This window comes from Pomacea canaliculata, linkage group LG9 (assembly GCF_003073045.1).
Source record: "Pomacea canaliculata isolate SZHN2017 linkage group LG9, ASM307304v1, whole genome shotgun sequence".
Classification (NCBI taxonomy): Eukaryota; Metazoa; Mollusca; class Gastropoda; order Architaenioglossa; family Ampullariidae; genus Pomacea; species Pomacea canaliculata.
In genome coordinates, this window is record NC_037598.1 from 22,490,164 (window position 1) to 22,517,995 (window position 27,832).

Sequence of the window (27,832 nt, forward strand, 5' to 3'; positions counted from 1 at the left end):
AGGCGCTCACACCATCATGAATGCAGTTCACTTCAAGATACAAGTGTTTCACTTCCTCCTTCACTAACGCGGAAGTGGCGCATGAACGTCTGTTCATAGTTCATCTGGGGTAAGTTTGGTGGGTGTACTTCAAGTGATCACTTTCATTTGTTTCAGTAACTTTGTAAAATATGTCAGAAATGTTAATTGTTTCTGATCACTGGACAGCCATCTATTTTTCATGGAGGCAGGCTGCTGTAGCGGGAGATGTTTGCATCAACTTGTTGGAAGAGGTCAAAGGTTTGCCTTTCTTGTCTGCGACTTTTTCTGAAAAAAAAAGCCTTTTCTCTTCAATCTACATTTCTATGGGCGCTTTCGCTTTCTTGTGCATTGGGTGACTAGTTGGTCTTTTAAACCGCAGCTTGGATGAGTGTCTGGGTGTCGTGAACCTCGGGGAATGGGTACGCGAAGAGATCAGAGGTTGTCATTGCCACTGCCTCGGGCTAATCACACTCTCGACACCTCTACCAACTCAACATTTACTTGTACGCAATCACACTAAATTGCTAATACTGATTCAAACGATTCAGATTTCATCCATTCTTTTTGCCATTTTATGCTTTTCCAGATTCTTTGGCACAAAGCAACAAGGCCTTTGCTCTTTCATCTCCACCCTGCTTTAAATTTTGCTAGAAAATCAACACGAGGGGATTTTCCTTCCTTCAGCTTACAGACAACACCTATCAGTATTTGCCGACTAGTGTCCCGCAGTTTTTCTGTGCATGAAATACGAGGGTCAGCCAAGAGAAAGTAGGAAAAGAAATGGAAGGGAGGGACTTCGGCAAGCAGGTTTTCAAACTGATGGGTGAAAGCTAACTCCTGACTCAATTAGAAAACAATCTGTCTTTAAGTAGAAGATTATAAAATGATTTCTCAGTAAAAGGTGTCTGTCCGCAGGGCTGGGCGTCGGGGGTTTCCTCCGGTTTCCTTTCCCTCCTTCTCCTCCCACATAGTGCGAAATCGCCGAAAGGTGGAAGCACTTTAATTCTCTATAAACCTACCAACCAACCAACCATTAAACTGCCGGCGCGTCGAGGGTGGCCGAGCCGCACCTGTCTAGCAGTTTAGAAAGCGGAAAAAGAAAGGGAGAAGATCATATTAACTATCGCCGACCGGCAAGCGTTTATATATACACGGGCGTTTATATGTATTGGTGATATTAATAGATAACTGTCCCTGAACTCCATATTATTATATTAGCACTAACGCGAGCTATATAAGCTATGTCATACCGCGAGCGAAACAAGTGCATGGCTTGTGACAGACACCGTACACCGTACTTAAGACATTGCGGCTTTGAATGTGATGCTATCGTTTAATGTACACTCCTAAAACAAACATATACATGCTTTTCATGCGAGGCTTTGAATAAATACCATTTTATTGCTGATGAAAACTCGATCTTTCCACGTCCTTTTCTGCCATGTTAGTTCAAATCCATACAAAAAACTGCGGCAGGCTTTAAAATCTTGTTCTAAAATGTGATAGATTTGTGATAGATTACCACATACTATACCACATATACCACGGAGTATATATAATACTATATAAAGGATGGTTTTTAAGAACGAAAGTAAATGAGTGACCACGCTCGCTTCACGTTCGCGCTCTAACACTACTTCCGCTAATAGTGGGTGGGGGGGGGAGTTACTGCGTTTCAGTTCATTGGTCACTGCACTGTCAATATTGACCAATGAAAATGATTTATTTTATATCTGCCGTGCTTTGCATCGTCAAGCAACGGAATAAACTGAAACGAGTTCTTTCCACCAAAAGCTGAGTAATTTTTCAAGTCCAGTTTGGAGGTAGGGGCATATAAGCTATACAGCTTAATGGTTCATTATATCTTTGTTATATTTCTTGTGCTTGTGGTGAGTTCTTGTCAGTTGTTGCGGACACATTTTATTCCTCAAAAATCAAATAATAAACTTCCAATCGACGGAGGATTGCCTGAGAGAAGTATAATAAATAACTCAGTCTTGTCGTTCTTGTCCTACTGTGCTTTTTTTAAAATTGTGAATTAGAGATTGCTGGACCTTAGTGAAAGCACAGAGTGTTGATCTGTCTATAATCATAATTCTTTTTCACGTTAAATGATGTTTAAAAACACATTTTATTGTTGGTGTTGTTACAGTTAATAATATGCATAAGAGCTCAAGAAAAAAAGAAGAAAGAACGGCATTAGATAAATATTTTATATTGGAAAACTTTTTTTTAGAGAAGGACGTCTCATTTACCCCTAAAGCATTAATTGTCATATGAAGAATTTTGGTAAAGATACACGTACAGTTGTCATTAACCAGAAAAGTATATTATACAGTGATCACGCTAAAGATAATTATGGCAAAAAGAATTTCTTGTCCTCCTGAATCAAGTTAACTCTCTTTAGAAATGATTTATTCTGATTATTAGAATCAAGATGTTTCTAAACACTTGATATTTTAATTTATTGTAATATGGCATGATGAACAGGAAGAGTAAATTTTAAGTATATCATGTTAAATTTCACACTGATTGTTTTTATTTCCCACTTACATGTGCCAGTCGCTGTAGATTATCTAATAAGAACTAATTTTACTAATCATAGAACCCTTATCCTCACAACAAAGATTGTGCTGCAGTTTGGGAGTAGTATTATATTATTCTTGTTATTCGGTTCTCCTATGCATTTTTCTATATTTGATTTTATTCTTTGTTAGTACTGTTATTTATTCTTTTATAGTTCATAGGTTATTTGTTTGTTTTCCTGTCCCTCATATGCTGTCCATATTTTGTTCTTGTTCGTAGGCGCTAAGAGCATGCTCCTTAAAGGTGCGAGTATGCGCTTTTCAAATTTTGCATTTATTATTATTAAAGCATTCTTTGCCTTAATAGGCAATGATCAAGATTTGTAATTAAAAAAGTTGATCTCCAGCTGACTGCCAGCTGATTTTTTTCTGTATTTGGATTCAAGCCTCTCCTTTCAGTGTCATCCCAGTTTTAGATCCCCTTTTCTTTGCCCAACTCATCATGTTTGTTTGTCTCATTTCTATGTACAGATATCCTTTAATGAAAGGTGCTGTAACAGGGTGAAATGCTTACTGCTTTGTTGCTCTTGAACAGCCTTGATATAATTGTTCTTTATACTGATGATTGCATGTAAGTTCTACTTGCAAGAAAAAGATATAGTCATGTTCACTTGTAAATGGGTATCTAATAGTTTACACCAACCCAGCAAGTAATAGACTTTATCAAGGTCAGGCAGCCAGGCCTGTTAACATAAAAATGTTGGTTTCAGGTGCTCTTTCCCCCACCCATTTTAGTTTGAATGCAGAAAGTATCCATTTTGCATTTCTCTTGACTGCTAGATGTCACCAATTACATTATGTATATCAGTAACTACAGTTCTGTAGTTATTTAGTAATATACCGTCAAGTTAAAAAGGCATTAATGTTTTGATAAAATAGTGTATAACTGAGCAAATGATGACAACTGAGCACATTATCATACAGATATTTGGGAAAACACAAGCTTTAGACATTTCATTTTTCACCTACAGAATGGCGGCAGCAGATTATTGGGAGTTTTGTTTTAATCTTATAGCAAGACTGCCTTTAGAAAAAAGAATCTCCTTCTAATATGGTCCTTTTCTGCAACGGTTCTTATCTCGCATAAAGAGTTGTTTGTCCCGAGAACTTTCAAAATTCTACCCACAAGTAAAGAGTCAGAGCTACTACCTGTACTAATTATGGTCTGGTGTCAAGATTTTCGGAGGTGCAACACAATATTTACAATTGAGTTTGCTTAAGGTATTCAGAAGTTTGAAGAACTATATGTTTGTCAAACATGACATTATGTGTAGTTTAAATATTCACCCTTCAGTATAATTCTTGTTGCAAGTGACCATAATGGCAGATATAGCAGTTCGTCAGCCAAAGTCAATGACCAGACCCAAAATTTGGAGCGATGAAGTGGAGGAAGCGTATCGATTTCAAATTGCTGGATACCGTGATGAAGTTGAATACAAGGAGATCCAGAAGACTGATCATGTAAGATGTTATCCAGCCATTAAGCAGGGGAACTTGTATGGATGAGAGTGAACAAATATACAGTTGTTTGTATATAAAAATTAGGTTTGAGTGGGTGCAGTGTTAAGTCAAATCAGGCAAAACATTTTAGATAGTAAATGAATGATGTTACACGTACCAGTCATCAACCTTTTGCTTAAGGCTTGCCACTAATTCTAATGCTCTTATCATATGGTGTATTTACTTTCAAACATCTTGCAAGTAGGGCAGTTGCATAGTCAAAGGTTCATGTATCTAAGCTTTATGTAATGGGCAATGTGTGTTCTTGTTTTTAAATGTGTTGTATTTTAATGATTCATACTGTCATCCAAAAATAAATGTTTCAGGATCATTGAATTAACATTAACATTCCCAGAGCACAAATGAAGATAAAAGTAAGATAGAGCCAGTTATGGTTAAGGTCAAGTTATAGTCAGGGTCAAGTTAGAATTATTCCAAACAACTAACAAATCTATCATAACAGCATAAACTCTTGACATTTGATCTCTTCTTTGATGTAATCATTAAATTAAAATCTAATAAATGGAAAAATGTTAATCATGTTTCATTCAAGGTGCAGATAGATGCATAAAGTTAATTGTGTTTCACTCATATTGAACAGGTTGACAGATGGCCACACAATGGATACATAAAGAAGCTGGTGCGAAGAGATGGGTACTTCTACTATTACAACAAGACACGAGAGTGTCCAGACAAGGAGATCCACAAAACCAAGATGTACAGCTATTAGAAATGGCTGCTGCTGGTGCAGGCATCAAAAGGGGGAGGAGGAAAGGGGTAGGGAGGGCAATATAAACAAGGGTTGAAATTCCAGTGAAAAAAAGCAAATGAAGCAAGAAGAGATTTTTTTTTTCATCATCCTTTTTAGCTGTTTGTGGTGTGTGCTATGTAAACATAGTTTCGAACACTTTTATCATTTTTTACTTAGGTGTGTGTGTGTGTGTCTTTGTGAGCATAAGCTAAAAAAGAAAAGACCAAAAAATGTGAATTTATAAAACAAGGGAGATAACTGGACATTACCCTTTTTGTGCTGGAAGCAGTATATGATATTTGGCATTAAAGTTTTCATTGTTCAGAAATGAAAACACTTTTACTTGTCTAAGATGAACATGAGAAATGTTATTCCTTGCTTTTTCATATGCATTTATTGATGAAATTCTATAGTATCAACTATTAATATTAATTTTCTTCAACAAATTTCTAGCCATATTTGTTCCAGTGATTCCACTATTGAATCCTTTCAACATGCACTGACAGCGCACCTTTTCCGTAAACATTACATCTAACAACCTTACCCATAATGTCAGTCCTTTTTCACACCCTTCCTTTTGAATATCATGTTACTCTCAGCTCTTGTTCTTTGGTTCCTCTTTGTGTTTCTGTATTTGATTTTATTCTTTGTTTAGTACGGTTGTATTCTTTTATAGCTCATATGCTATTTGTTTGTTTTCCTGTCCATGTTTCGTTCTTGTTCTTAAGCACTAGAACCATGCTTTTTAGGAGTGTAAGTGTGCGCTATACAAATTTTGCATTTATTTATCATTATGTGTTGTGCATTTATTGACAAGTCTTTTGCAATACAGCCTTGTACATTCTAAATTTTAACAACACTTTTTCATCATTCAATTTTTTTTTGAAAGCTTACATGAACATAAATCAAACTGAGATGGAAAAGAGATACAAGCAAATGAATTGTATTTAGACTATTCTTAAGGGACTAAAGGTGTGCACAATTTTTCTAATGATTTGGTAAAGTTCAGTGCAAGGAACTCCCTATCAAGGTGAACACACCCCTTCTGTTTCTGAGATTCATACCTAAAAAAAAAAATGTGCAGAGAAAGAAGGCAAAATTGTTACATCATGTTTATGCACAGATATATGACTAAATAATATAGTCCCAGCTCTCTCATTGGCTAAGACTTTCACAATATAAATTTAAAACTGTATACACCTGCTTCAATCATAGTTATAAACACAACTTTAATTTCATGTTCAAATTTTATCTGTCAGGGTATTGCAATGGAAATAGTGCAACAGAAAAAAACCGAATTTGAGTAAAAGCTTAAAAAGTTGAAAAGAACAAAATATTTCAGATTTCTGAAACTGGAAGGCATGAACAAGATTCTCTTTAATCAAAGCGTACAAATATTGCACAAAAGATTTTGAGTTAATTTAGTTTAGTTTGTTCCTTGTTATTCCTTGAGGACCATAGGGCAGCAACAACCCCTCACCAGCGAACCCAGTTTTGGGTAGAACCCCTCAGTTGGGCCCATGTGGTTCCGACGTCTTTTGCCTCGCTCTCTACTGTTCTTTTCCAAGTCTGCTTTGGTCTCCCAACTCTCCTCTTCACCTGAGGGTTCCAGTCAGGTGCCTGCCTGGCAATGGTGTCAGCTGGTGTGCACAGGCTGTGTCCCATCCAGCTGCATTTGCTGTTTGGTGTTTGATACTGTTGTTGTTGTTGTCATGGGTTGTCTTGCACATAATCCAGTCTAAGACCTTCAGGAAGATTGTTGGTGATAATATGCAACCCTGTCTTACAAGCTTCAAACAAGCTATCAGCAGGATTTTGTTTTTCTAGAGCATTTTTTCCCACTTTCACTTAACACATTATAGTAAAAACAAAAGAAAAATAAAAAAAATATGCAACAATAAGTTCACTCGTATATTATCGTAAATAAAATGTGACAATATAAGTAATCATACACACGACCTTATAAACAATGTGCTTATGATATTATTCCTGGCAAAATCCAGCTATATTTCTTCTCTTTAATAAAACTGATACTGTTCATAGTTTTTAAGCACCTTTGAAAGAATAAATTGATGGACACAAGTAAAATTCTCCTATCTCTCCCTTATACCTGCCACTCAGCAACTCATTCCTCTTTCAACAACAAATAATCTTTAAACAACAATGGAATGTCTAAGGAGGAGATCATTGTGCTCATGGGCGTGTGCCTGGCTTGTCGAATTGCCATGAGATGTCTGCGAACAGAAACTCGACATGCAAACAGTAAGCTTGGGGGATGACTGGTCAAAGTGGTCAGCAGGGCTAGCGCTTCCTTCTCTTGCAGCTGCTGCTGACAACAGTCTTTGAGGGTTTTCAGCTCACTTGCACTCACAAAGTAACCGCAGTCCAGAAACAGTTTCATGTTTTTCACGCTGCTGGAGCTCCACAAGGCAGAGAAAAAGGAGTTTGAGCAGTGTTCATGGTAGTAGATGTGGCCCTTCAGTTTCTCTGTACAGCAGCCAGCACGAAGGAGCTGAGCAACAATCTGGTGGTCGTTGTACAGCAAGGCTTGGTCCATGGGAGTAATGAGCTCATTGTTCAACATGTCCAAGTCACAGCCAACTAGTACAAAGAAAGAATAAGATATTACAAAATGATCTGTTCACAGCTGGTAAAATATGCATTAATGACTTTATGAATTTGGTTCATGTTTCCCATGATGTCATCCAGAGATCCAGAGGCTTACGTTTATTGTTCCGTTGAGCGTTGGTTTTTTTTTCTTTTTTTTTGGTAGTCTTTCATGTGCAGCACACTGAGCTTGCATCCACACAGGGAAATGTGTTTTACAAATTCAATCATTATTACTAATTGATTTACTGTCTAATAAATAATGGAGGATGTCACAATAACAATGATATTTTTACTCTTAACTCTGATAGTGATGCCAAGAACCAAAGTGGTTATAATAATTTCATTGCTGTATGCTAGTAGGTGGACTTATAAGTCTTTGCAAGATGTAGCAGAGGTGCAATGAATTGCTGGCACTCACTGTTGATCATGAGCTCCACACAAGGGAGGCTACCGCCACTGACAGCATGGAAAACAGGAGTGCAGTTCTCACAGTCAAGTGAGTTGATATTGGCACCAGCTTCCAAAAGACACAAAGCAATGTCTGAAAAAAAAAAATTAGTAAAAAAAAGACATAGACCAATAACAGGCCATTGAGCACTTTACTATAGTATGTTTATGTGTTAAAAACAAGTATAAATAATTATTGTTTCTCCTGACAAAAATAAAAAATCAATTTTTGTAATAAACACAGTTCTGGTCATATTGTGCTCAGAACATTGCGACGTTCAAAATCAGCATGTTTTCGCTGGTGCAGAGCGGGAGAAAAACCTTGTATAGATTAAGTGGAGAGCCCAAATTAAAATTGTTCCTCAGATGAAAGAAAAAATGGTTAAAAATATTTTTAATCACTGCTTTTCTTTCACTGATACTGCTCATAAATCTAGCCACTGGTCATACATTGAAATTACATGCTGAAGAAGAGCAGAAATCAGCGGTGTGTCACTCTTGGTGGTGTTGACTGGAATGGAGGTTGGTTCTGTGCATAACACTCACCATACAGTCCCATTCTACAGGCTAGGTGTAGCCCTGTCTCCATGTAATGGTTAGTTAGCTTGACCATGTCCTTGAAGGTGAGAAGCATTTTGACAGTCTCAAGGTCTCTCTGAAAGTTGCAATAACAAGTCATGAAGATCTTATGATCTTTCTTTAGCAATGTTGTTATTATAGATAGTAATGTTGTAAGCTGTTATAATTTTCATTTATCTGCAGCAGCATTTTAGTATGTGGGTGTCATGAATGAACATGTTTCTGAATTCACTCACTTATTCAAGACAACTGTACATTCTTTCAACAAAGAACACAATGATTGCCTTTGGCTGTCCAGGTAATGAGTATTGGCTACCTGACTTTCATGAGATGACAAATAACAAAATCCACTACTTATGACCAAATGGACAACTACACTTGGCACATTACTGGATAAATACCAGGCAGCAGAATGATCACCTTGTGATGTACAATTAATGTAAATATATTATTATATTATTCAATCTGAGTCTTCACTCAGATTTCTTTAACTGGTCAGCTTCAGCAAACAATGTGCTTTGGAGAAAAATGTGTTTCAAGTTCTGACTGCCTTGAACAAATCTGAAACTTGTAGACAGTACTTGTTTTATGGCCATGTGAAGGGGGCTGTCTGAAGAGTTGTTAGAACTGAGGCTGTTCCATGCCCAGCCTTGGTTGACCATTTCCTGCAAAGCTTTCCAGTCACCTGCAGCAAGCCCAAGATCTCACACTATGTATTACTAGTGCTGACTTGTGGAACCATTAGCTTAGTCAAACAGCTATGTCACAAACCCTACAAATACAATAGAGATTAATGAAAAATTAGATTACAGATCTTGACATCCATTACAACAGAGTTGTAAAATAGCCACTAAAGGACAAGATGCATTATAAATCACTAACAAAAGCAATTTAAATTACCATGGAAATAATTGAAGAATTAAAGACATGAAAAAATTATTATAGATTTGCAAATACTGGTAAGTGTCAGCTGATGTGTATTCCTTTCTCATTTGCATTCCAGGAATCATGCCTGTCAGAAGTTTTTCTGTAGTTATGAAATGGGTTTTTTTTCCCAAAAGCATTCAATTAAGCAGATTTTGTTTCTATCCGGGACAGAATGAGGGAAAGAAGAAATTACATGAGAGATAATGGAAACTAAAGGGGGGATAAGTGGGAAAATAGACTATAAAATGAAAGCTGAAAATAAGACTGTATTGGTGAAAATAAATCAGTGTCCTCACTCACCCTTCATAATGCGTTGCTGAAGTTTTTGTTGCTTGCATTGTGTGTCTGCATTATCTGCATTCTCTGGCCTTCTTAACGGCGTTGAAGACATTTTCCCGGCAAGGCACTATGAATTAAGCTTCAGGGAGATATTAATAATAGAAATAAAAACAAATGTCGTCACTAGTGAAATAGAAACAAATTGAGAACCCAGAGAACTCCCTAACTGTACTAATAAACTGTGTTTATGAAGTTGGCAAATTCAAACCAAAGTTAAAATCTGATAAATAGTAAAAGAGTATTCAAATAAAATGTTGATGTTGATGAATGCACGAACAATCAGCTAGAAGACAATAACACTCGGGACGTTTGCGGGATTTATATTTTCTCTTATCTGCTCTGAGGGGAGGGGACGGTCGTTTGTATATCTACATTTTATGCATCGAAACATCGATGTCTTTATTCATAAGAAAAAGTATAATCTTCACAATTCTCATAGTCATCCATATATATGCTGTAGAATGTATCACGGCGTGAAAACCATCTCGAGGAATTCATAATTTACTCAAACTATATTTATTGCACACTGAAAATGTCTACATTATTAAAACTCGATGCTATGCAAAATATTCTGCTTTTGTGGTCGTTACAAGCTGAACCATGATCGAAAGGATGGAACTCTAAGGAATATATAGTCTATGGTCTGTTTACAGACACCGCAACGAGTGGTCGCGCTTGTAACCAGGTTACAAAAAACATCACATGCACCATGCAGGGTAAGTTAAGCAAATATATACAGTTACATTTTTACATTTTAAAAAACACACAACGTACTTGCATGAAAAGATAACCACAGAAACCGATTTTACCCAGCAGCTGATTAAAACCCACGCTACGCTTTGATCGCCTTGACCTAGTTTCTATAATTAGGCGAATCATGTGACCCCATAAATGTGTCGTGCACTCGTATGCATAAGGACCGTTACATGTGACGTCATCAAAATGTGTGTGGAGGACAGCTAGCCTCTGATCGCCCAGTCGCCGTTTTTGAATGGGTATAGTTCGGTGCGGCGTCTACGATCGAAATGATTATTTTTGTCTTAAATGTTGCCCATAGAACGCTCATGCAGTTGCTCGGATCTACTCAGGGTCCTTCATACTATACACGAAAGTGCGAAATCTAAAACAGACATAATGCATATGAAAGGGCTTCAGCAGTCCATGTTACCGATTAAGTTGTGCAAACCCAGGACGTACCTATATATACTCCTGTCTGAATCCTTCTATATATAACGCGCTAATTATAATTGCATGGATGAATGACTAATGAGCTATAACTTCTGGTCTCTCTCTCGCGCATTGTGTATGTGTGTGACTGTAAGATCGCGGACTTACATTCATAGATATCACGTGCACAGTCCACATCGAGAGCGTATACGTACGCTAATTAGACTGGGAATCAACTGTAGCAGGAATCTGTCAAAACAAAAACGCGAAATTATGCCGCCCCCTTGGAGCTACGCCCCTAGTCACCTGCTTACTGTGCTTATTGCGAAATACGCCACTGGTCAGACCTAGGTTCGTGCCCGTTTCTGTTATCACATTCTCCATTTTCGAGAAATTTTAAAATAACTCTCTCACTCCTCCGCGTACCTTTGAATAGTCTCCCTTGTAGAGAATGCCTAGTTTCGATTTCTAAAAATAGAACATGACTAGAAGGGACTTTCCGCTATGGTCGCCATTTTATATGTTTCATGTAATTTCTTTACTGTTTTGTTTCTTCCCGACATGTGTGAGTGAACTGGTGTTCTTTAAATTCCTTTAAATGTGTTCTTAATCCTATTACAGGCTCTAGACATCGGAGGAGATAGCCTAAAGACAGCTTTCTTCTTTACTTCACGTCATTATTTTGCTGTGAAATACGATCCGTTGGTTTTGGTAGTGTAGAGAGAATGTATTCTATTAAAGAAAAGTTGATTCTTTGTATGAATGTATATATATAAGCTACATAATTATATGTTAACCAGTTTATACTGAATTTTTTTTTATATCAGATGTTTAGGAGATTGTCAATTTTTATTTTGTTCATTTTTATTTTATTTTAATCTGTGTAAGAATTGGTAACAGATCAGCGAATTCTGACCCGGAGCAGTGCGATACCACAAAGACCGCATCATTGAATTTCTCACGTCCCTAAGTCGGCTGAAATGAGTGGCCTCTCCCATGGATCAGGCAGCCAGCCTGCATCAGGAGGCCTCGTTGGGAGTATAGCAGGAGGATTCGAACTTATTGGATCAGGTGTGGGAATGGCTGGTGGAGCTGGTGTATCTCCCCCAACCAGCAACATTGGCGGCTTGAGCATGACCGATGTAACTCTGGAACAGGCACTGCTGCGTATGCAAGATATGGCACGAGAAAATGCAGAGCTGAGAGGTGAGTTTGCTATGTAATGACTGGCAAAAATTTTACTTCAACATTCCAAAAACTATGATCACAAATGACAATACAGTTCTGACCCACCCATTCCTAACTTATTCTGCCATTGTTTTTTCTTGTTCTGACTAATAATACTTACAAAGTATTATGTAACTAGCACTAATTAATGCCTTCTCCCTATCCTTGATTTGAAACTTTTGGTTTCAAGTAGTTAATATTGATGTTTACACAAAAATGTGAATAATCCTCTTAAAGTATTTGCTGTCAACATACAATGATAAAATCAAAAAGTGTCCTTACCGAGTGATATTAAAAGAGGATCAACAAGAGAGCTCACTGCTATTTGATAGCTTGAAGTCTGGCAGTGATCATGGCATGCAGGGCCACTCCCCCTTTGGCAAAGTAAACATTGTTATATTCTTGGATGTGCAGTGCCTTTGTTTTAATGATTGTATACTGGCAACTTTTCTTTAGCACATGTGACTGTATGCACACATACACACATATTGTCAGGTATATACCCTTGCATACATGTGAGAAATAGAGCTTGAAAACATATTACAAAGTGGCAGCTTCTCTAATTTAGCAAAGAAAAATGTTTTAAATATGCGTTAGCAGTTTCTGGAGGAGCATACACTCCATAGTTCCATAGTTTCATTGAAATGACAACACAGATCTCACTTTGTTGCCACCTAGCAGACACCTTGATTGCCTTTGTTCTTCCTCCCAGAGATTTTTATTTGTGTAGCAGCTATGGTAAATGTTGCAGGAGGAAGATATTTCATTACATCCTGAAGCTTCCTTGTGATTTCTGGGTGTTTTGCATGTACTGTTTTTTCTCTTGAGCAACTTTCAGCATTTTTGCAGAAGGATTTTTACTTTCACTTTGAGCACTCAGTTTGAAAGGGACATTTCTTTCTTGCTAGTTTGTTTTGATGTTAAACTGGATAGTTTGGGGGAACAAGGTGACATAGAGTTAACAAAAATCAGTGGGTATCAGCTGTGTCTCCAAAGAAGAGGAACCGATTGAGAGTAAATAATAAATTTCTAAAGTGCTTAAAAGGGATTTTAAATAAACTGTCTACTCTTTTCCAGCTTTATTTGAAAATTTGTCAGGTATTGCAGTCATGGTAAATAAAATGGATGAATATTGTGTTTAGCATTTATTTTTTGTAATATTTACCCCATTCATCACATTTTATTGGTTTTTTATTTTCTTTCACTTGCTCCTTTTGTTGAAATATCATTTTGCTGTGGTAGTCTTCACTTTACAGTTAGTGGTGCTAGTGGATTCAGTACATTACAAACGGTTGGAACTGCATACCAGGTCTTCTGGTAGTGCTTGTTCAATGGGTTCATGAATTAGCTTGGCTGAAAATGGTCAGAGCAGAGAGCATAGTTTGCATGCGGTCCTGCTCCCACTTCTTGAAATTTTGCATCTATGGAAATGACAATGCAAGACTATACAGCAGCATATATGGAAGAATCAATGATAAATGCAGCCTATTAAATCTGGTAAAGAAAAGAAATGCTGTTTATTTACCTCTCTTTATCTTTGAAAACCTTTAGTTCGAGAGTTTTGACAACTTGGGGCTACACACCATGACCAGAGATCTTTGTATGAACAATGATAGTCTGTAAAGGAGGGAGTGGCCATTGTGGAATGTGGGACAGTATACTTTTCTGCTTCAGTTGGCTGTCTTGTTAAACCTCTTCAGTGTAATTACCAGTGATGTTAAATAGCTATAGCTGCTGATATTTGCATGAAACAGCCAGAGCTGCATTTCATGATGAAATGACAAAAATTAGCTTAGGTTTATGATGCTTACAATGATTTGCCCTTTTGTTGTTGACATTGCATTCAACAGCCAGCCATCGTTTGTGATACTCCACACCAAGAGAAAAAAAAATAAGGCTATACCTGAGCAAACTTCCAGCTCAATAAGCAGAAAAATTATGTTTGCTAGCAGCAAATTCTTTACCCACAACTTATCATTTTTGCTGTTACAAGCATTATACTGCTGCTCCACCAGACCACCCAATATTACCTCTTCACACTTGTCTTCTCACAAAAGAAAAAAAAGTTCTTAATTTTTTTCTATTTCTGTTTAAGTGTTGACAAATGTTTGGAAAGGTTTCTGACAAACACTGTTTTATGGAGCTATTTTTGGAGGGTTGTTTTTTTTTTGCACAGATTACTTAAAAGAGAACAATGAAATGATGAAAAAACAATTTGAAACACTTTCCCAGTGGAAACAACGTGTTCATGATGCTAATGTAATGAACCGTGAAAAGTTTGAGCAGACCCGCGCCCTCATTACATCGCTACGTGAAGAAAACAAGGAACTCCAAAAGAAAATCAAAGAGTATGACAACAGAGAGGTAGGAGCAGATAAGTCATCATGGCTGCCTAAATTCTACCATCATTGGCATAGCAAGTCAACTTTTGCAGTGACATAATGCAGAATGTCTGTAGATGTTACAGATATAAAATACCTCAGATCTGTTGAAGCAGTAGTGATCAAAGTAAAACGTTTATTGGAAAGTAACAGCAAGGTTTTACAAGAAAGATACTTTGTCTCATTTAACAAAACTGCTAGAGATATGATTGTGTTGTATAACATTTTACCCTAGAGGCATGAGGCGAGAAGCCTCTATTACAAATATGAAAATCATTACAGATATTAATTTAATAATAAGAGAAAGAATATTATGTAAAAAGTATTTTTCTTCCAATGTCATTATTTGTCTTTCGAGTCCTGTTTTTGCTATTCAGAATTACATTAAGAAAGGATAGGCCACTGTTAGAATGTGGATATCTTCACGGTGGTATAGTGTTTGTATACTAGAGAAACTTTATGTTTTGGTGGAAAACAGTATTACATGTGCACACTTTCTGGAAAGTGTTTATACAGCATTGTGTGTTTTGTAGTTTTGTAGGCCAGTTAAATATGGAGAATGAGATATTACTGACAGTGTTGTTAGAGGCCTCTTTATGCTGTTCATAGGATGCACAAAATGGGAGAATCAAAACACTGGAATCGGAGTTGAGTTCCATCAAGTCAGCAAAGGCTTTCAGTGACCAACTGGCATTTAATGTGGTCAAACAAGCTGAAGAAAAAGGTGTTGAGTTTAGAGATGACGAGATGCACATGAAGGACACAGTAAGTTGTAGGACTGATAAATAGTGTAACTCTTGACCTAAACTGTCACATTTTGGGAGAAATCACATTTCAGCTGGATAAGGGAACTGCACTTCAACTAGATGTCCAGTTTTATATTTTCGTAAATTTTTGAAAGAAACAAACATTGAATCTGAAACATCCTGGTTCGCCTAGGATTTAGGGTTTACATTTTTGGCACACAAAAAAGCACGAGAGACATTTCTTACAAGTTGGTAAGTGAAAAGACCTAGCAATTTTTTTTTAAATAAGAGGGACCACTTTTATCTGTCTAATATTCAAACATAGGAACCTGGAAGATAATGATTGTTATTCAACATTTTACAATATGCTATTGGAGGAGAGTTTAAACCACTCTTTATTTGATTTGCATGCCTGTTCTCTCAATCTATAATATCTTTGTTTTTCTTCTAGAAAGAATCTAATGAAAGATTTGTGTAGAGCTATTTATTGTGCTGCTTCATTTCTGTTGGTGACCATTTCAAGGCCAGTATATATAAAATCTTGTTTATAGCCAACTGGAGTCATTTGTTCAGTGCACACCAACAATTTATATTTTAAAGGTGTACGTTGCTAGTGTGGAGAAAGAGGAGCGGATTTTGGAACTTGAGGCTGATGTAACCAGCCAAATTCAGGAAATAGAGAAGCTGAAGGAAAGACTGTCCCATCTGGAGCATGAGAACAGCCAGTTTCGACAAAACACTGAACAGCTTCTAAAGGATCTGGAAAATGTGAGTGTAGTATATTAGTTGTGGATAAGGCTGATGTTCATTTGTCTAATTTCATAGAAACACTGCTAAATACTTTATATTGCAATCTTTGCTGTGAAACTGTCAGCTTATCAGTCATTTATTCAGTATTTCTTGGGGTCATCACTTTTGTTTTGGGCTGTCCTTAGTTATATTCTACTCCCAGGATGTAGTAGTGAACTCAGCTCACTCTTATTTTGTCAAAGGTGGAGTATGGACAGTCTTGGGGGGCAGTTCTACTTGATTAAATAACCATTTATTATTGTTATTGCTATTGTTGTTAGAAGGTCTTGATGTTGTCTAAAACTTGAAGAACCATCACAAGAAAATCATTGTCCTGCCTGCACTGCAAGCAATTTGCAGAAGTGATGAAAAATTGTGAAAAGTGAAAGTGTAATAGAAAATTAAAGAAGTTTATAAACTTATAAACACTAAAATAGAAAAATATGAGAACTCGTTGTATAATATAATTTGATTTTAAAAGTTTATCATTACTTTGTGAATCTATGTTTAAAAAAAAAGTTAAGAGATCAAGTGGTGCAAGGATGGCTTCACTTGTTTTTTCATGTTACACGATGCTTGACACTTACATATTTTATTGTAAAAGAAACTGAATAAACCCCCTGTTTTATTTATTCTGAATCCTGTGCACCTGAACTGAAAAGAATCATGTCCAACAATTGCAAAATTTAGTGTTTGTGATCACTGCCAATACAGTCACTGGTCTTCTCCATTCTCATTTTGTTGTGTCTCATGCCCCCCACAGACTCAGAACTTGAAGCAGCAGATTCAGCAAGAAAACCAGGAGCTGAGGCAGGAGACAGTCAACCTCCAGCTGCAACTGCAGTCCATGCTGGCCGAGACCAAAAATAGCCTGAAGCAAAATCCTGTTTCTGACTTGGCTGTCTACACCCTCCGCGGAACGCAGAAGGCAGACGGGGTCCCTGGTGGGTAGAAGGAAATGTGTGCTTCAGTAGACATTTCTTCTGAAGATGATGAAGAAGTTTTCTCTTGGCTGAAAAGTGTTTGTCCTCTCTCTCTTGCCATAGCAGACTGAACTTGCCTCCATGCATGTAACACTTGAAAGTAACTCGATCCATTCCCAGTTAAATTTAACAGAAGAAATCTGGCCACAAAATTATTTATCTAGTGACTTTATCCCTTTGCTTGTCCACATAGATACCTTGCCTTTTCAGACAACTTTCTCAGCCTTGTTTTGTTGGTGTTTCTTTTTGTCAATGCAGATGAGTCACAATTAAGGGGGCACTGTAACTCACAGTACTTAGTATTCTTTGTCTCTTTATATTAAGGGCCATACTTTAGTTTGTTTTCTTTTATAGGATGTTCTGAAATACCGATGTCCTTGATGGACAACGGGCTAGAGGAAAAGGGCAGTAACCCCCAGCCACACACTGCTGATTATTGGCATGAAGGATCGGTAGCAGTGACCGTTGAGGTGGAAAAGTTACGTACTCAGCTACACAATGAGCAGCTGCAGGTGCAATTGCTGACTGCAGGGAACGATGACTGTCAGAGACAGGTATCTCCTACCTTAATCTAATCCTATAAAGAACTGTGTGGTCCATATACATATCTTTCTGTGACACTGATCTTTCATTTGTTCTGTCAGGCTCTGTCCTTGATGGCTGGGCCTGTTTATGTTTATAGACATTCTTTTCAAGAGAAAGCCAGATAGCTACAACTCTTGCCACATTTTTATTTCGTCATACAAGTAAAAGGTCCTTTTATCAAATAGAGGGAGTGAACTGTAAGTGATGCATATTGGTTAGGGCAAAGCATCTGGAAGATGGAGCTCTACCTTCTAGTGTGCATTAATTAAGTTGTAGTGTTAATGAAAAATGTGTTGGTCTCTGTGGTCTGTTTGCACCAATCTCCTCTCTCTACCACATGTCAGACGAGAGAAATTTCACAGTTGTTGCTTCTTCTTATCTGACCCTTTCTTTCTGAACCATGGCTATGTTTCCTTTCTCAGCCTGACCTCAAAATCCATTTCCTTAATAAATATCTCTCATTATCCAGCAAACTCATCTACGTACTCCTCAGTTCTTCATCTTCGTCCATGCACTTAATTACTGTTGGCCACAGTCTCATCTGTTTGCAACCGTCTCCTCTGTTTTATGTTACTTGTGTTTCTTGTGTTAACTGTTGGTTCATTTATAGGCTTTCATGCACAGTGTATTTAGCTTGCCTGCACACACTGAAATGCACTCTGCAAATTCATTTATTATTTTAAATCAGGAGACTCTCAGCTGAGCTGAGTAGGAGGTATTGCAGGCCTAGATGAGCCTTGAACAGACAACCTTCTGCTGACACTGACCACTTTCTATGGCATCTAGTTGGATAAGATCTGTTTGTGTGTTGCTTTGCCTGAAAAGAAGACCTATCTCTGAGTTCTCTTTAAAAATAAACATTTGTTGTAGATCTCTGAGTTCAAGGGACAAGTGGAACAACTGCAGCGTTTGCTTGATGAGCTTCAGAAGGAGCATGCTGAGAAGATTGTTCAACTAAATCATGAGCACAAAGTCCAAGTAGAAAAATTTGAACATCAGAGATCTGAAGAAGTCTCACAAGCCAATCAACAGGTGAGTTTGTTTTGTGGAGAGTAATTTGTGGATATCTCAGGTGAACATGTGCCACATTTACCCAGGTGGATTTACACATTCTATCACACACACTCTCTCATTCACTTATTGTATCAATACAAGTGTGAATACAAATGTTGTTGCCATTGCAGAGCCTTCAAGCTACCTACACAGGTGATGTACAAACCTTGCGCAGCCAGGTCCTGACACTCATTAATGAGGTCCACGAGACACAAAACAAGCTAACGGCTGCCCAGAAGAGCATTGAGGGAAAGAATGCAAGGTAGTTTTAAAATTTTAGCTTATTAAATTATGCTTAATTTTCAGCTTATTAAACTATCCTTTGATGATGATGATGGTATTAGTGGTAGTTGAGAAGTTTGGACAATAGTGATAATCTTTGTGATAATCTGTCAGTTGGTGACAATTGAGGATAAACGAAAGACTGGAATTATAAAAAAAATGTACAACCCATTGATAGCTCTTTTAAAGTGTTGATGTTTAATTGGCAAGCTTGCAGCAATGAATTTAGTTTGAACTGAAAAAACATATTTTACTCCTGATTAGAAAGGAAAAATAGTGCCCTTCTTTTCTGGAAGTATGATTATTCATCATTCGTAATCTGTTACTTTGGGGAAGAAGAAAAAGTTTACAACCATGTCAGTGTAATGCTTTCAGGTCTGTCAGTGAGTTTCCACGTATTATTATGTTTATCATCTCTCCAGCTACAGTAATTGATATTAACTGTACCTTTTACTTAGTTTGTGAAAATTCTTCTTATTGTCTGTGGTTTTAGGACTTGATAAAGCTTTGAATGACTGTTGATGGTTTCAGGATAAAAGAGCTGGAGAGTTATACGTCACAGATGATGGAGGACTCACATCAGGGCATGCAGCAGATGCAGCAGAAGTTGGCTGTAATGGAGAGACATTTTCGTGATGAACAGCAGGCACACACTACAACTAAGTATGTGCCCCTGTTGTTACAGCAAGGATACACCACAAAATATACATCCACACTACTGCTACAACAAGCATACGCAACAACATAGTATGTACCCAGTCTGTTGTAGCAGCAAGTATGCACCCAAGTATGTTCCCACATCTGTGACAGCAAGTATAGATCACCAGTATGTACCCAGACTATTGTGGCAACAAGCACACACCACAAGAATTGTGTATTCAGATTATTGCTACAGCAAGCACACACTACAACAACTACGTGTGTAGACTATTGCTATAGCAAACATACATTAATACATCACAACAAGTATGTATGTAAACTATTGCTACAGCAGGCACATATCACAACAAACTATTGCCTTGGTTTAGATGCTGCTTATCAAGTCTTAGTGAGCAGATGTAATTGATGTCTTTGGACCCTTACTGCCTAAAAGAGTTAATGTAGATTAGCTGTACCCATTGAAACCAGATGCACCACCCAAAATAGCCCTTCATTGAACAGCTGATGGAAAGAGGAAGCATGGTTGGCCAAAAGAAACATGGTAAAGGTCAGGCGAACAAAAATTAAAGGACCAGAAACTGTCCTGGAACAGTGTGGCTAAACTTGCTGCTAATAGACAAAAGTGGAGGTGCCTAGTGGATGCTTTATGTATTGCCTTAGGTACGAAGAGGAGTAAATAAAGCTGTACCCTAATGAAACCTCAGAAAACATATTTCAAGTGCTCCTTTCAATTTTGCAGCCCTGGTTTTAACTTTTTTTTCTTTTTTCAGTTTGATGTGATTTTCTTGACACTGTAAGTGTTTGATAGTCTCATCCTGAAAAGTCAACATTTGTTGTAGATCTCTGAAATCTAGGAATAAGGGGAACAACTATGCCAATAGTTTAAAAATATTTAGAAAGAGCATGCTGAAAAGATTAAGCATGCCCTTAATATAGACATATAATTTTCTCTACATAAATGTGACATCAAGTGTGTAATCAGGACTTAAGACTCTGTATGCTGTAAATACCAACCACTATTATGTCAGTTCGCAGTGATCAAAGGTTATCTTTCAACTATAGTTGTTAGAACTAATCTAGATTACTGCTGTTCAGGCACCAGTTGACATGATGGTTTGATCATTAATTGAGATAACTGTGAATTCTTGAACTGACCCATCCAGTCACCAGCAGAAACAAGTGTTTTTATTAACTGACTCTGGGATAAACAAATTTTTTTTTTGCAGGCATCAGATGAATGATCTGCGTGTGTCCTTTAACCAGCTGATATCAGACTATAAAGAAGTGCTGGACACCTTTGACCAATATAAATCTGACCAGGTAAGACGGTTTTTAAAGTTAACAGAGCTGAACATATGGGTTGTGGACAAACAAAGTAGAGGTTGCTTATTTTGATAGCCTTGCCATACATCATTCTGATTCGATTCAAGAGTTTAAAGTTTTAGGTATATAACTCAAATTTGTCATCCTGTCCAGAAAACTGTGGAAAAAGGTTAAAATATAAACAGCTAATAACTCTTTTATTTTTTTTGTATGAACACTTTTTCCACCAACATCCCACCTTCCATTACACAATCTGTAATGAGTCTGGTTGTCCTAACTAAACATAGCAGAGGATGACATTTTGATTGATTCCTTAATGTTTGAAGAGGGATGGACACAATTGGTGATGCATGACTGCTAGAGTTTTTGGCACCAAGTATCTCTTCACTTCCCTCCCCAGGTTAAACCATTCTTTCATGCATTAGTTTGGCTTTTAACATGCTCATAAAGACACGAAAGAACTGGTCACTGTTTTCAGTGGAGAAATTTTGTCTGAATCCTATGAGCAATCTTCCTGTTCCAATTAGGAACATTTTTACAGGAAGAAATGGTCACGAACTCATTCCATGTGCTGCTTCCTCTACATATTTCCAGAATATATTAGATGATGTTGAAGTTTTTAAAAAAAAAAAAAGATTTTAAACCTGCAGAATGGTTCTAATAATGTTCTTACATTGATGAACAGACATTTTTATTCCTACTGGTGATGTGCGAGCTGCTTCCTCTTCCTAGAAAACCCTGGTATCATCAAGTATTGGCTTTTAATCACCTCCACATGATTATAGGTGTGCATTTACTAGCATTGTCCACTTTCTCCAGTAACTGACATAGTTTTTAGGAAGATTCTAACATTTCTAAATATCCTAACCAGTTGCAGTCTCAAAATGGTCTACTTTTTCATCACAGGAGAGGCGCACTGCACTTGGAGAGAATCAGCGTGAATTGATGGACAAAATCGACTACTTAACAGTTCAGCTGGTGGCCACAGAGGAGACAATCAACCATCAAGAGGAAAAAATTGCCAAGTTACATGAAGAGTTACAAGAGAAGGAGGAGACACTGACAGTGTTTCAAGCCCAGGTTGGTGTATGAGGTCACAGAGACTATCCCTAAAGCAGAATGTGAATCCTGATAGCACAGTAGTGCTAAGAAAGATAGTTAATGAAGTGTTTTGTTGAAAAGGATCACTCATTGAGGTACTTGGTTGAAAAGGATAGTTGATGATATATTTTGCTAAGAAGATCAGCCATTCTTTCTCACTTCTTCAGAATACCAAACTAATGGCTTTGCATGTGGCAGAAGATATTAGCCCTGTGGATCAGTAATCTTTAGCATTCTCTGCCATTGTGGGAAACATAAACATAGAGATTCGTCATTATCATCTTCGTTGATTACGTTTAAATTTTGTTAATACATGAAAAAAAATGAAGGAACATCTTCAGTGTTGCTCTCATTTATTTTCAGGCGGAGGTGTTCAAGTCTGATTTTTCTGCGGAGCGGGACGCCCGTCAACAGCTAGCAGCAGAGCGCGACCGGCTGATCTCTGAGCTGGGGGCTGTTCAGCTGCAGAACCAGGGACTGGTTGACCAGCTTACGGCTTATTCGCAACGCCAGCTTGCTGAGATGCAGCTTCGAGCAAGTCATGGTGCTGGACCTTCTGGGTACCACCAACAGAACTACACTTCCAGGAATTTTGGCTCCCATCATGGGGCTGCTGCAGTTTCTGGCATGAACAGATTGGGAGGGGATAGCAGTCGACAGCAAGGGCCGAACTTTCTTCAGGGGGGTCAAAGTGCGGCACAAGCTGCCCAGAATTATGGGGCAGGAGGACAGAATGTTCACACTGCACAGCATGAGAATGCCGAGAGTGCTCTGCCCAGAGTGCCACAGAATCATTATGGATATCAGTTACATGGTCCTCTGGTAAGAAATGTTTTGTGTGATGGGGTTCTTTTAGTGACTGAGAATTCAGTTTTTTATAACTCCTTTTTTATCATTAATGTAAAAGAAAAATTGTGTTTTAGAGTTGGTGGGTAACAGGTAAAAATATCTTTTTTAAAAAATTCCCGTTATCATCATTGTTTGGTTTATTTTTAATCCTATTACATCTACAACCATATTTCTCCAACATCAGTCCTATACTAATAAGTTACAAGCAGGCCTGATAAGAGGGAGGGGCAGGGAAGGATGGTGTGCTCATGCCTGCAACTGTAGAATAGCCGGCTTTGGTCAGCAATTTTTTGTTCATTGTCTTCTTCTTTCAAACAAAAACAAAAAGAGAAGGCATTATTAAGAAAAAAATAAATAAAGCTAGACTTCAAAGAATGCCTTAAAGTGTATGCTTCACGACTGCTAGAATTACCAATACCTCCAATAGTTGTGCCCAAATCTGTGACGACTGTGACATCACAAAGGATGAAGGATATAAACCTTGTATTGTCGTTAATCTTTCTTTAATCTATTATGTTTTTCACATTCACTAGTGATATATTCCTATAAATATGATGTAAATAGTTTGATCTTTTTATGTCATTTTCCATCACTGTTGTCATCCCCATAAATTATTGACCTTTCTGGTGCTACGTACATGAAGGCAACAATATCATCCAAACAGTTCAAAACAAGCTTATCTATTTTAAGAAATGTAAAATTCTCTGCTTGCTTAAGTAGTGTGCTATCCGAAGACACAGTTTTATGAACACAAACAGCTACACCACCCTTGAGTTGCTGTTCACTTGAGAGTAAGTGCACAGCATAATCTGAGAAGGCGTCTTCTCTATTACTCAACTGACATGACAAAGTCTCCAATAAGACAAAGATCTTAAACTTTCTGCAAAACTCTTTGAATGATGGGATTTTTAATTTGTACTTCTTATGTTCTTATAATTCCATTATGTCAGACACCATGTCCAAAGCACAAATAGCAGAGGGACTGAAGGTTTTACGTCTTCGATGCACAAGTTCTTATATCTTCACATGTTGATGATTTATTTCTCTTAGCAGCATTCTTCTCATGGCAACTTAACTGTTGGTCACTGGTTTGTCTTTCCTTCAAGCTGTTTGTAGATGGGTATGTCTTACCCTCAATGACGAGTGTGTCAAAGCAAAGGAAAGCCTTCTTGTTGTCAATGAATGGACAAGTCATGTTTGTCATCCTGTTGTTTAGATGACAATGTTGATGTCGGTAGCAGAGTCTGTCTTTTTGCAGGGCCTGGGTTGCTTTCTGCATCTACACATCGATAATACACCCACAATAAAGATGATGATCACAAAGGCTGCATAATATCTGCTTTTGAGCAGCTTGCTTAGCATACTGAGATGTGTAAGCACAGCGCGTTAAGCTTGCCGACACAAAGCTGATAACAGTCCACAAGAAATGGCCACATCGCTCGAAAATGGAGATTTTGGCTTCAAATGCCGTTTATAACTTTGAAGTAAAGCACTTTGAGCCTGCCTTTGATGGTGGTGTAAAGTGCTTTATAAATCAACTATAATAATAATATACACAGTGTATATTGCACAATAGCTTTAAATTCAGATAATTAGCCAAAACCTTCAGAGAAATTATGAGGTTTGGAAGGACGCATCCGACTTGCTCAGCTGAGAATAGGTCACCTATGTGTTTGTATGTGCATGTGCACTTGCATGCATATGTGCTTTTAAGTGTGTGCCTGTACATGTAAAAGATAAATATAGCAAAACTTAGGTATAAATTAGGTTAGCCCTTGCTGCGAAGATATTTTCTCTTCTGCTTCTTTACCAAGTGAAAGTCACCTGACCTGCTTACCAACAATGCCTCCAGTCAAATGATTTGGTTCTGATGTGTTTTCAGCCCACCTCTCGCAGCCACCAACAGCCACGTCAGCACGATGAGGAAGAGCAGCAGATTTTTCAGTGTCCGTCTTGCCAGCAGTTTCTACCAGACTATGATACTCTCAATCTTCATGTGCAAGAATGCTTGGAGCTGCAATCAACAGAGACTGCTCGCACTTAGTTTAGAGTTGTGCTTGTGTGCAGATTTGTGTACATGTAAATTCGAAAAAATTGTGTGTGTGCATGCGTGCGCTTGTGTGCAGGGAAAGGTGGCAGGGGGAGGGGTGGTCAGTTCATAAATATGTGCGTGTATATATGTATATATAATTATGTACAAATGTCTTAAATTACTATTCTGTTTAGGGTCATCTGGTTCATGTTTTTAGTCATGTGAATCTTCAAATACTGTTGCTGCTTTAAAATTAAAACCTACATTTTATTTATATACTTTACTGTCATCAGTAACAACTCTTTTCTCCATGAACTGTCGTTTTCTTTCATTATTTGATTTTAATTTTCAGACAGGAGCCTGCTTGTCTCACATAGTGAGCGAACAAGCAGCAAGTGATGGGGGTGGGGGTGGGATGGGGATGGGGGTGGGGGTGGGAATGGCAGCAGAAGTGTACCAAGTACCAAGAAACTGAGAAGGTTACAAAATCTTCTGAACTAGATTGATTGCTGTCTGTCTGCTTTTGTATTTTGAAGGACCACACTGCTGGAAAGATAATGTGCATGAAGCAAATACACATAAACTGTTCAAAATCTGCCTTAATGACATGGTGGTAAAAGTGGTGAGGAATGCTGAGCAGTGGGTATGTGAAATCTATGTTGTTATTTGTCTGAAATTAAATTATGGAAAAATAATTCAGAATTGCTGACAGGAAGTGGAGTAAGAAATTCACTTCAGTGTCTAAAACAAAAATGGCATGTAAATCCAGCAAGATAATGAAAAGGTCTTGCTCATTGTCCAATGGGTGAAAAAGATTTTACATTAACTGCATTAAGTGGAGTAATAATTTTATGATAGGTGAGCATCGTTTTAGAAGTGTGAATAGCTACCAAGCCCAAATGTATATAAATCATACCATTTTCCTGGTTACCAAGACAACTATATAAACAGTCTCATTAATGATTGCACAAATATTAAGCCAAACACAGTTGAATGACTGTTGTTTTAAAAAATGTGATTTAGTTTTAAGAAATTAGTAATTGTCAGATATATGATACAAATTAAAATTATAATTACTGTAATAACTATGTAACAAGGCTGCAGATTATAAATCTGTATATATTTGAGGCTGTTGGTTGTAATTGTGCCATAAATGTGTGCAAGCTGATACTGATTTTAACAGTCAGATACTTCAGAGGTGCATCTCTTGTGGTTTTGGATAAAATCTTACCATAAGATGCTCTTCTGCTTCTGTTGTGAAGTTTTGCGGTTTAAAATGCAAAATGTGAACAGCAATTTTGGAGATTGCTGTATATCAAGCTGTCAGATGTGAAATGTGAATAACAATTATTCGTGTACATTCGATAACATATACATCAAGGAGTTAAAAATGGTGAAGAGTGTGCCATTGTGTACCGTGCGCATGAATATTTGTAAGTGTGCAGTTGACATTACATGCGGATATGTACCCATTTCATATACGATTTATATGCAAATATGTGATGGTATATTCACAACCTTTCTGTCACAACCTGTTCACGGTTACAGTTGTTATGCCCTTTTTAACTTCATGATTATTAGCAGAAAACTGGTATTTGAATGCGAAGTCATTAAGAAATACTAATAATTACTTTTGATAAGTTTGTGTATTCTTCTGCGCGCGCGTGTGTGAGGTGCATATGGACTGGTGACGGGTGTTGGGGAGTTTTCCAGTCGCAGATCGAGCCTTGAACCTTGAGTGCACCGCCCAGCAAACTGTTGCTGTCTGCCAGCAGTCCAGGGATATTAGTTCGTGGTGTATCTCAGTGTCACCCTGGTTTACATGATCAGCAGCTCATGCTTGTATCAAAGCCTGTACGTAAAGTTGCTTAATTTGTGCTTCCAGCTTGCTATGTCATCACAGGACAAACAGAAGAGGAAGGCAAAGTTTGTTGTTCGAATGTTTGCACAAATATAACTACCTAGAGCAATACTGCAAGCAGGGATCGCGTGTCACCAGCCCCAGGAAAAAGATCGCGACTCACCACGCTCTCTGGCCCTCTGATGAAAGCAAAGCGTGAACTACTCTGCTTAATGCGTGAAAGAGACTTGCACGGTCCGACTCATCCACCTTAACTGTGTAGTGGTAGAGAGAACATCTGTCGGCCACTACCAGAGAAAATTATCTCTGCCGCTACTACCAACAACTTTTTCTCTCGAGTGGAAATTAGAGAGAAGGCCTGCGGTGTTTTAGGAGAATGAAGTCGTTTTTACTCTTTTGAACCAAAGATGCACAGTAACTCGCTCATGAGCAGCATACCACTGATTAGCACAACCATAAGCCTAATTTTATAATTATATGCGCTTTCAATAATAGGAAGTTTTAAACAACAATGGTTATTTTTGTGTTTTGCACATTTTTTTTTTGCACGTACTGCGCATGCGCTGAACACTTGACGAAATACATGTACCCTCAATGAGGGTTCGCTCAAATGAACGACTATTGGAACGAAGTCTACTCTGAAAATGAGCGATGATGATCTCGGCGAGCCTAAACAATGAACGTGACTGAAGCTTTGTACACACCTGCCTCGTTTTAGTAACTTAATAGTGGAGATCGTTTTCCAGAAGTTCGCGCTCAGACACGGAGACATATCACGTGGTTTTGAGTGCACGAGCCCTTGCTTTCTGATCCCACGTGAATTACCTGCCTTCCGCGTCTTTATTTACGACTGTTATTTATACATGTTGACAGTTAAGGGCTACACTGCGTTGTTGCAGAGCGGAGATAGTTGGCACACATGTACCCCGATCTGCTTGCCCTGGCGTACCTTGACGAGACGTACTGCACAAGTAGCCCTGGCACCTTATCTAAACCGTAACTCCGGCCACAGCCGAAAACAACCCCGCTATTCC

At 37.9% G+C, this 27,832-nt stretch overlaps 3 protein-coding genes and 1 long non-coding RNA gene across 14 annotated transcripts in view; 2 read left to right on the top strand and 2 right to left on the bottom strand.

Moving 5' to 3' along the window:
* LOC112571420 (meiosis expressed gene 1 protein homolog) lies at nt 1-5,185 on the top strand. Of its 3 annotated transcripts, none has more exons than XM_025250377.1 (3): nt 1-109; nt 3,919-4,067; nt 4,708-5,185. In XM_025250377.1, exons 2-3 carry the CDS (start codon nt 3,927-3,929, stop codon nt 4,834-4,836), a joined length of 270 nt encoding a protein of 89 aa, XP_025106162.1. In that variant the 5' UTR covers nt 1-109; nt 3,919-3,926; the 3' UTR covers nt 4,837-5,185. The 3 variants fall into 3 exon arrangements, with proteins under 3 accessions (XP_025106162.1, XP_025106160.1, XP_025106161.1); XM_025250375.1 differs by lacking the exon at nt 1-109 and adding an exon at nt 135-279; XM_025250376.1 differs by lacking the exon at nt 1-109 and adding an exon at nt 1,698-1,844.
* On the bottom strand, nt 5,027-11,281 carry LOC112571415 (ankyrin repeat and SOCS box protein 9-like). 5 transcript variants are annotated; one of them, XM_025250357.1, is made up of 6 exons: nt 11,233-11,281; nt 9,721-9,838; nt 9,075-9,178; nt 8,461-8,569; nt 7,886-8,008; nt 5,027-7,458 (listed from the first exon to the last, which is right to left on the bottom strand). In XM_025250357.1, exons 2-6 carry the CDS (start codon nt 9,809-9,811, stop codon nt 6,983-6,985), a joined length of 903 nt encoding a protein of 300 aa, XP_025106142.1. In that variant the 5' UTR covers nt 9,812-9,838; nt 11,233-11,281; the 3' UTR covers nt 5,027-6,982. The 5 variants fall into 5 exon arrangements, with proteins under 5 accessions (XP_025106142.1, XP_025106143.1, XP_025106141.1 ...); XM_025250358.1 differs by having other exon boundaries at nt 11,241-11,259; XM_025250356.1 differs by having other exon boundaries at nt 11,095-11,233.
* On the top strand, nt 11,260-25,350 carry LOC112571412 (optineurin-like). Of its 5 annotated transcripts, none has more exons than XM_025250349.1 (14): nt 11,260-11,277; nt 11,827-12,132; nt 14,330-14,517; nt 15,144-15,299; nt 15,881-16,048; nt 16,833-17,013; nt 17,407-17,606; nt 18,508-18,669; nt 18,822-18,952; nt 19,504-19,635; nt 20,859-20,952; nt 21,862-22,035; nt 22,420-22,878; nt 24,788-25,350. In XM_025250349.1, exons 2-14 carry the CDS (start codon nt 11,907-11,909, stop codon nt 24,947-24,949), a joined length of 2,433 nt encoding a protein of 810 aa, XP_025106134.1. In that variant the 5' UTR covers nt 11,260-11,277; nt 11,827-11,906; the 3' UTR covers nt 24,950-25,350. The 5 variants fall into 5 exon arrangements, with proteins under 5 accessions (XP_025106134.1, XP_025106130.1, XP_025106132.1 ...); XM_025250345.1 differs by lacking the exon at nt 11,260-11,277 and adding an exon at nt 11,352-11,491 and having other exon boundaries at nt 11,815-12,132; XM_025250347.1 differs by lacking the exon at nt 11,260-11,277 and adding an exon at nt 11,380-11,455 and having other exon boundaries at nt 11,815-12,132.
* LOC112571423 overlaps nt 22,889-27,832 on the bottom strand; it is a 5,990-nt gene continuing 1,046 nt past the window's right edge. The window contains exons 2-3 of the long non-coding RNA XR_003100817.1: nt 24,743-24,919; nt 22,889-24,184 (exon numbers count right to left, since the gene is read on the bottom strand). This is a non-coding gene — a long non-coding RNA (uncharacterized LOC112571423). The remainder of the gene's footprint in view (nt 24,185-24,742; nt 24,920-27,832) is intronic.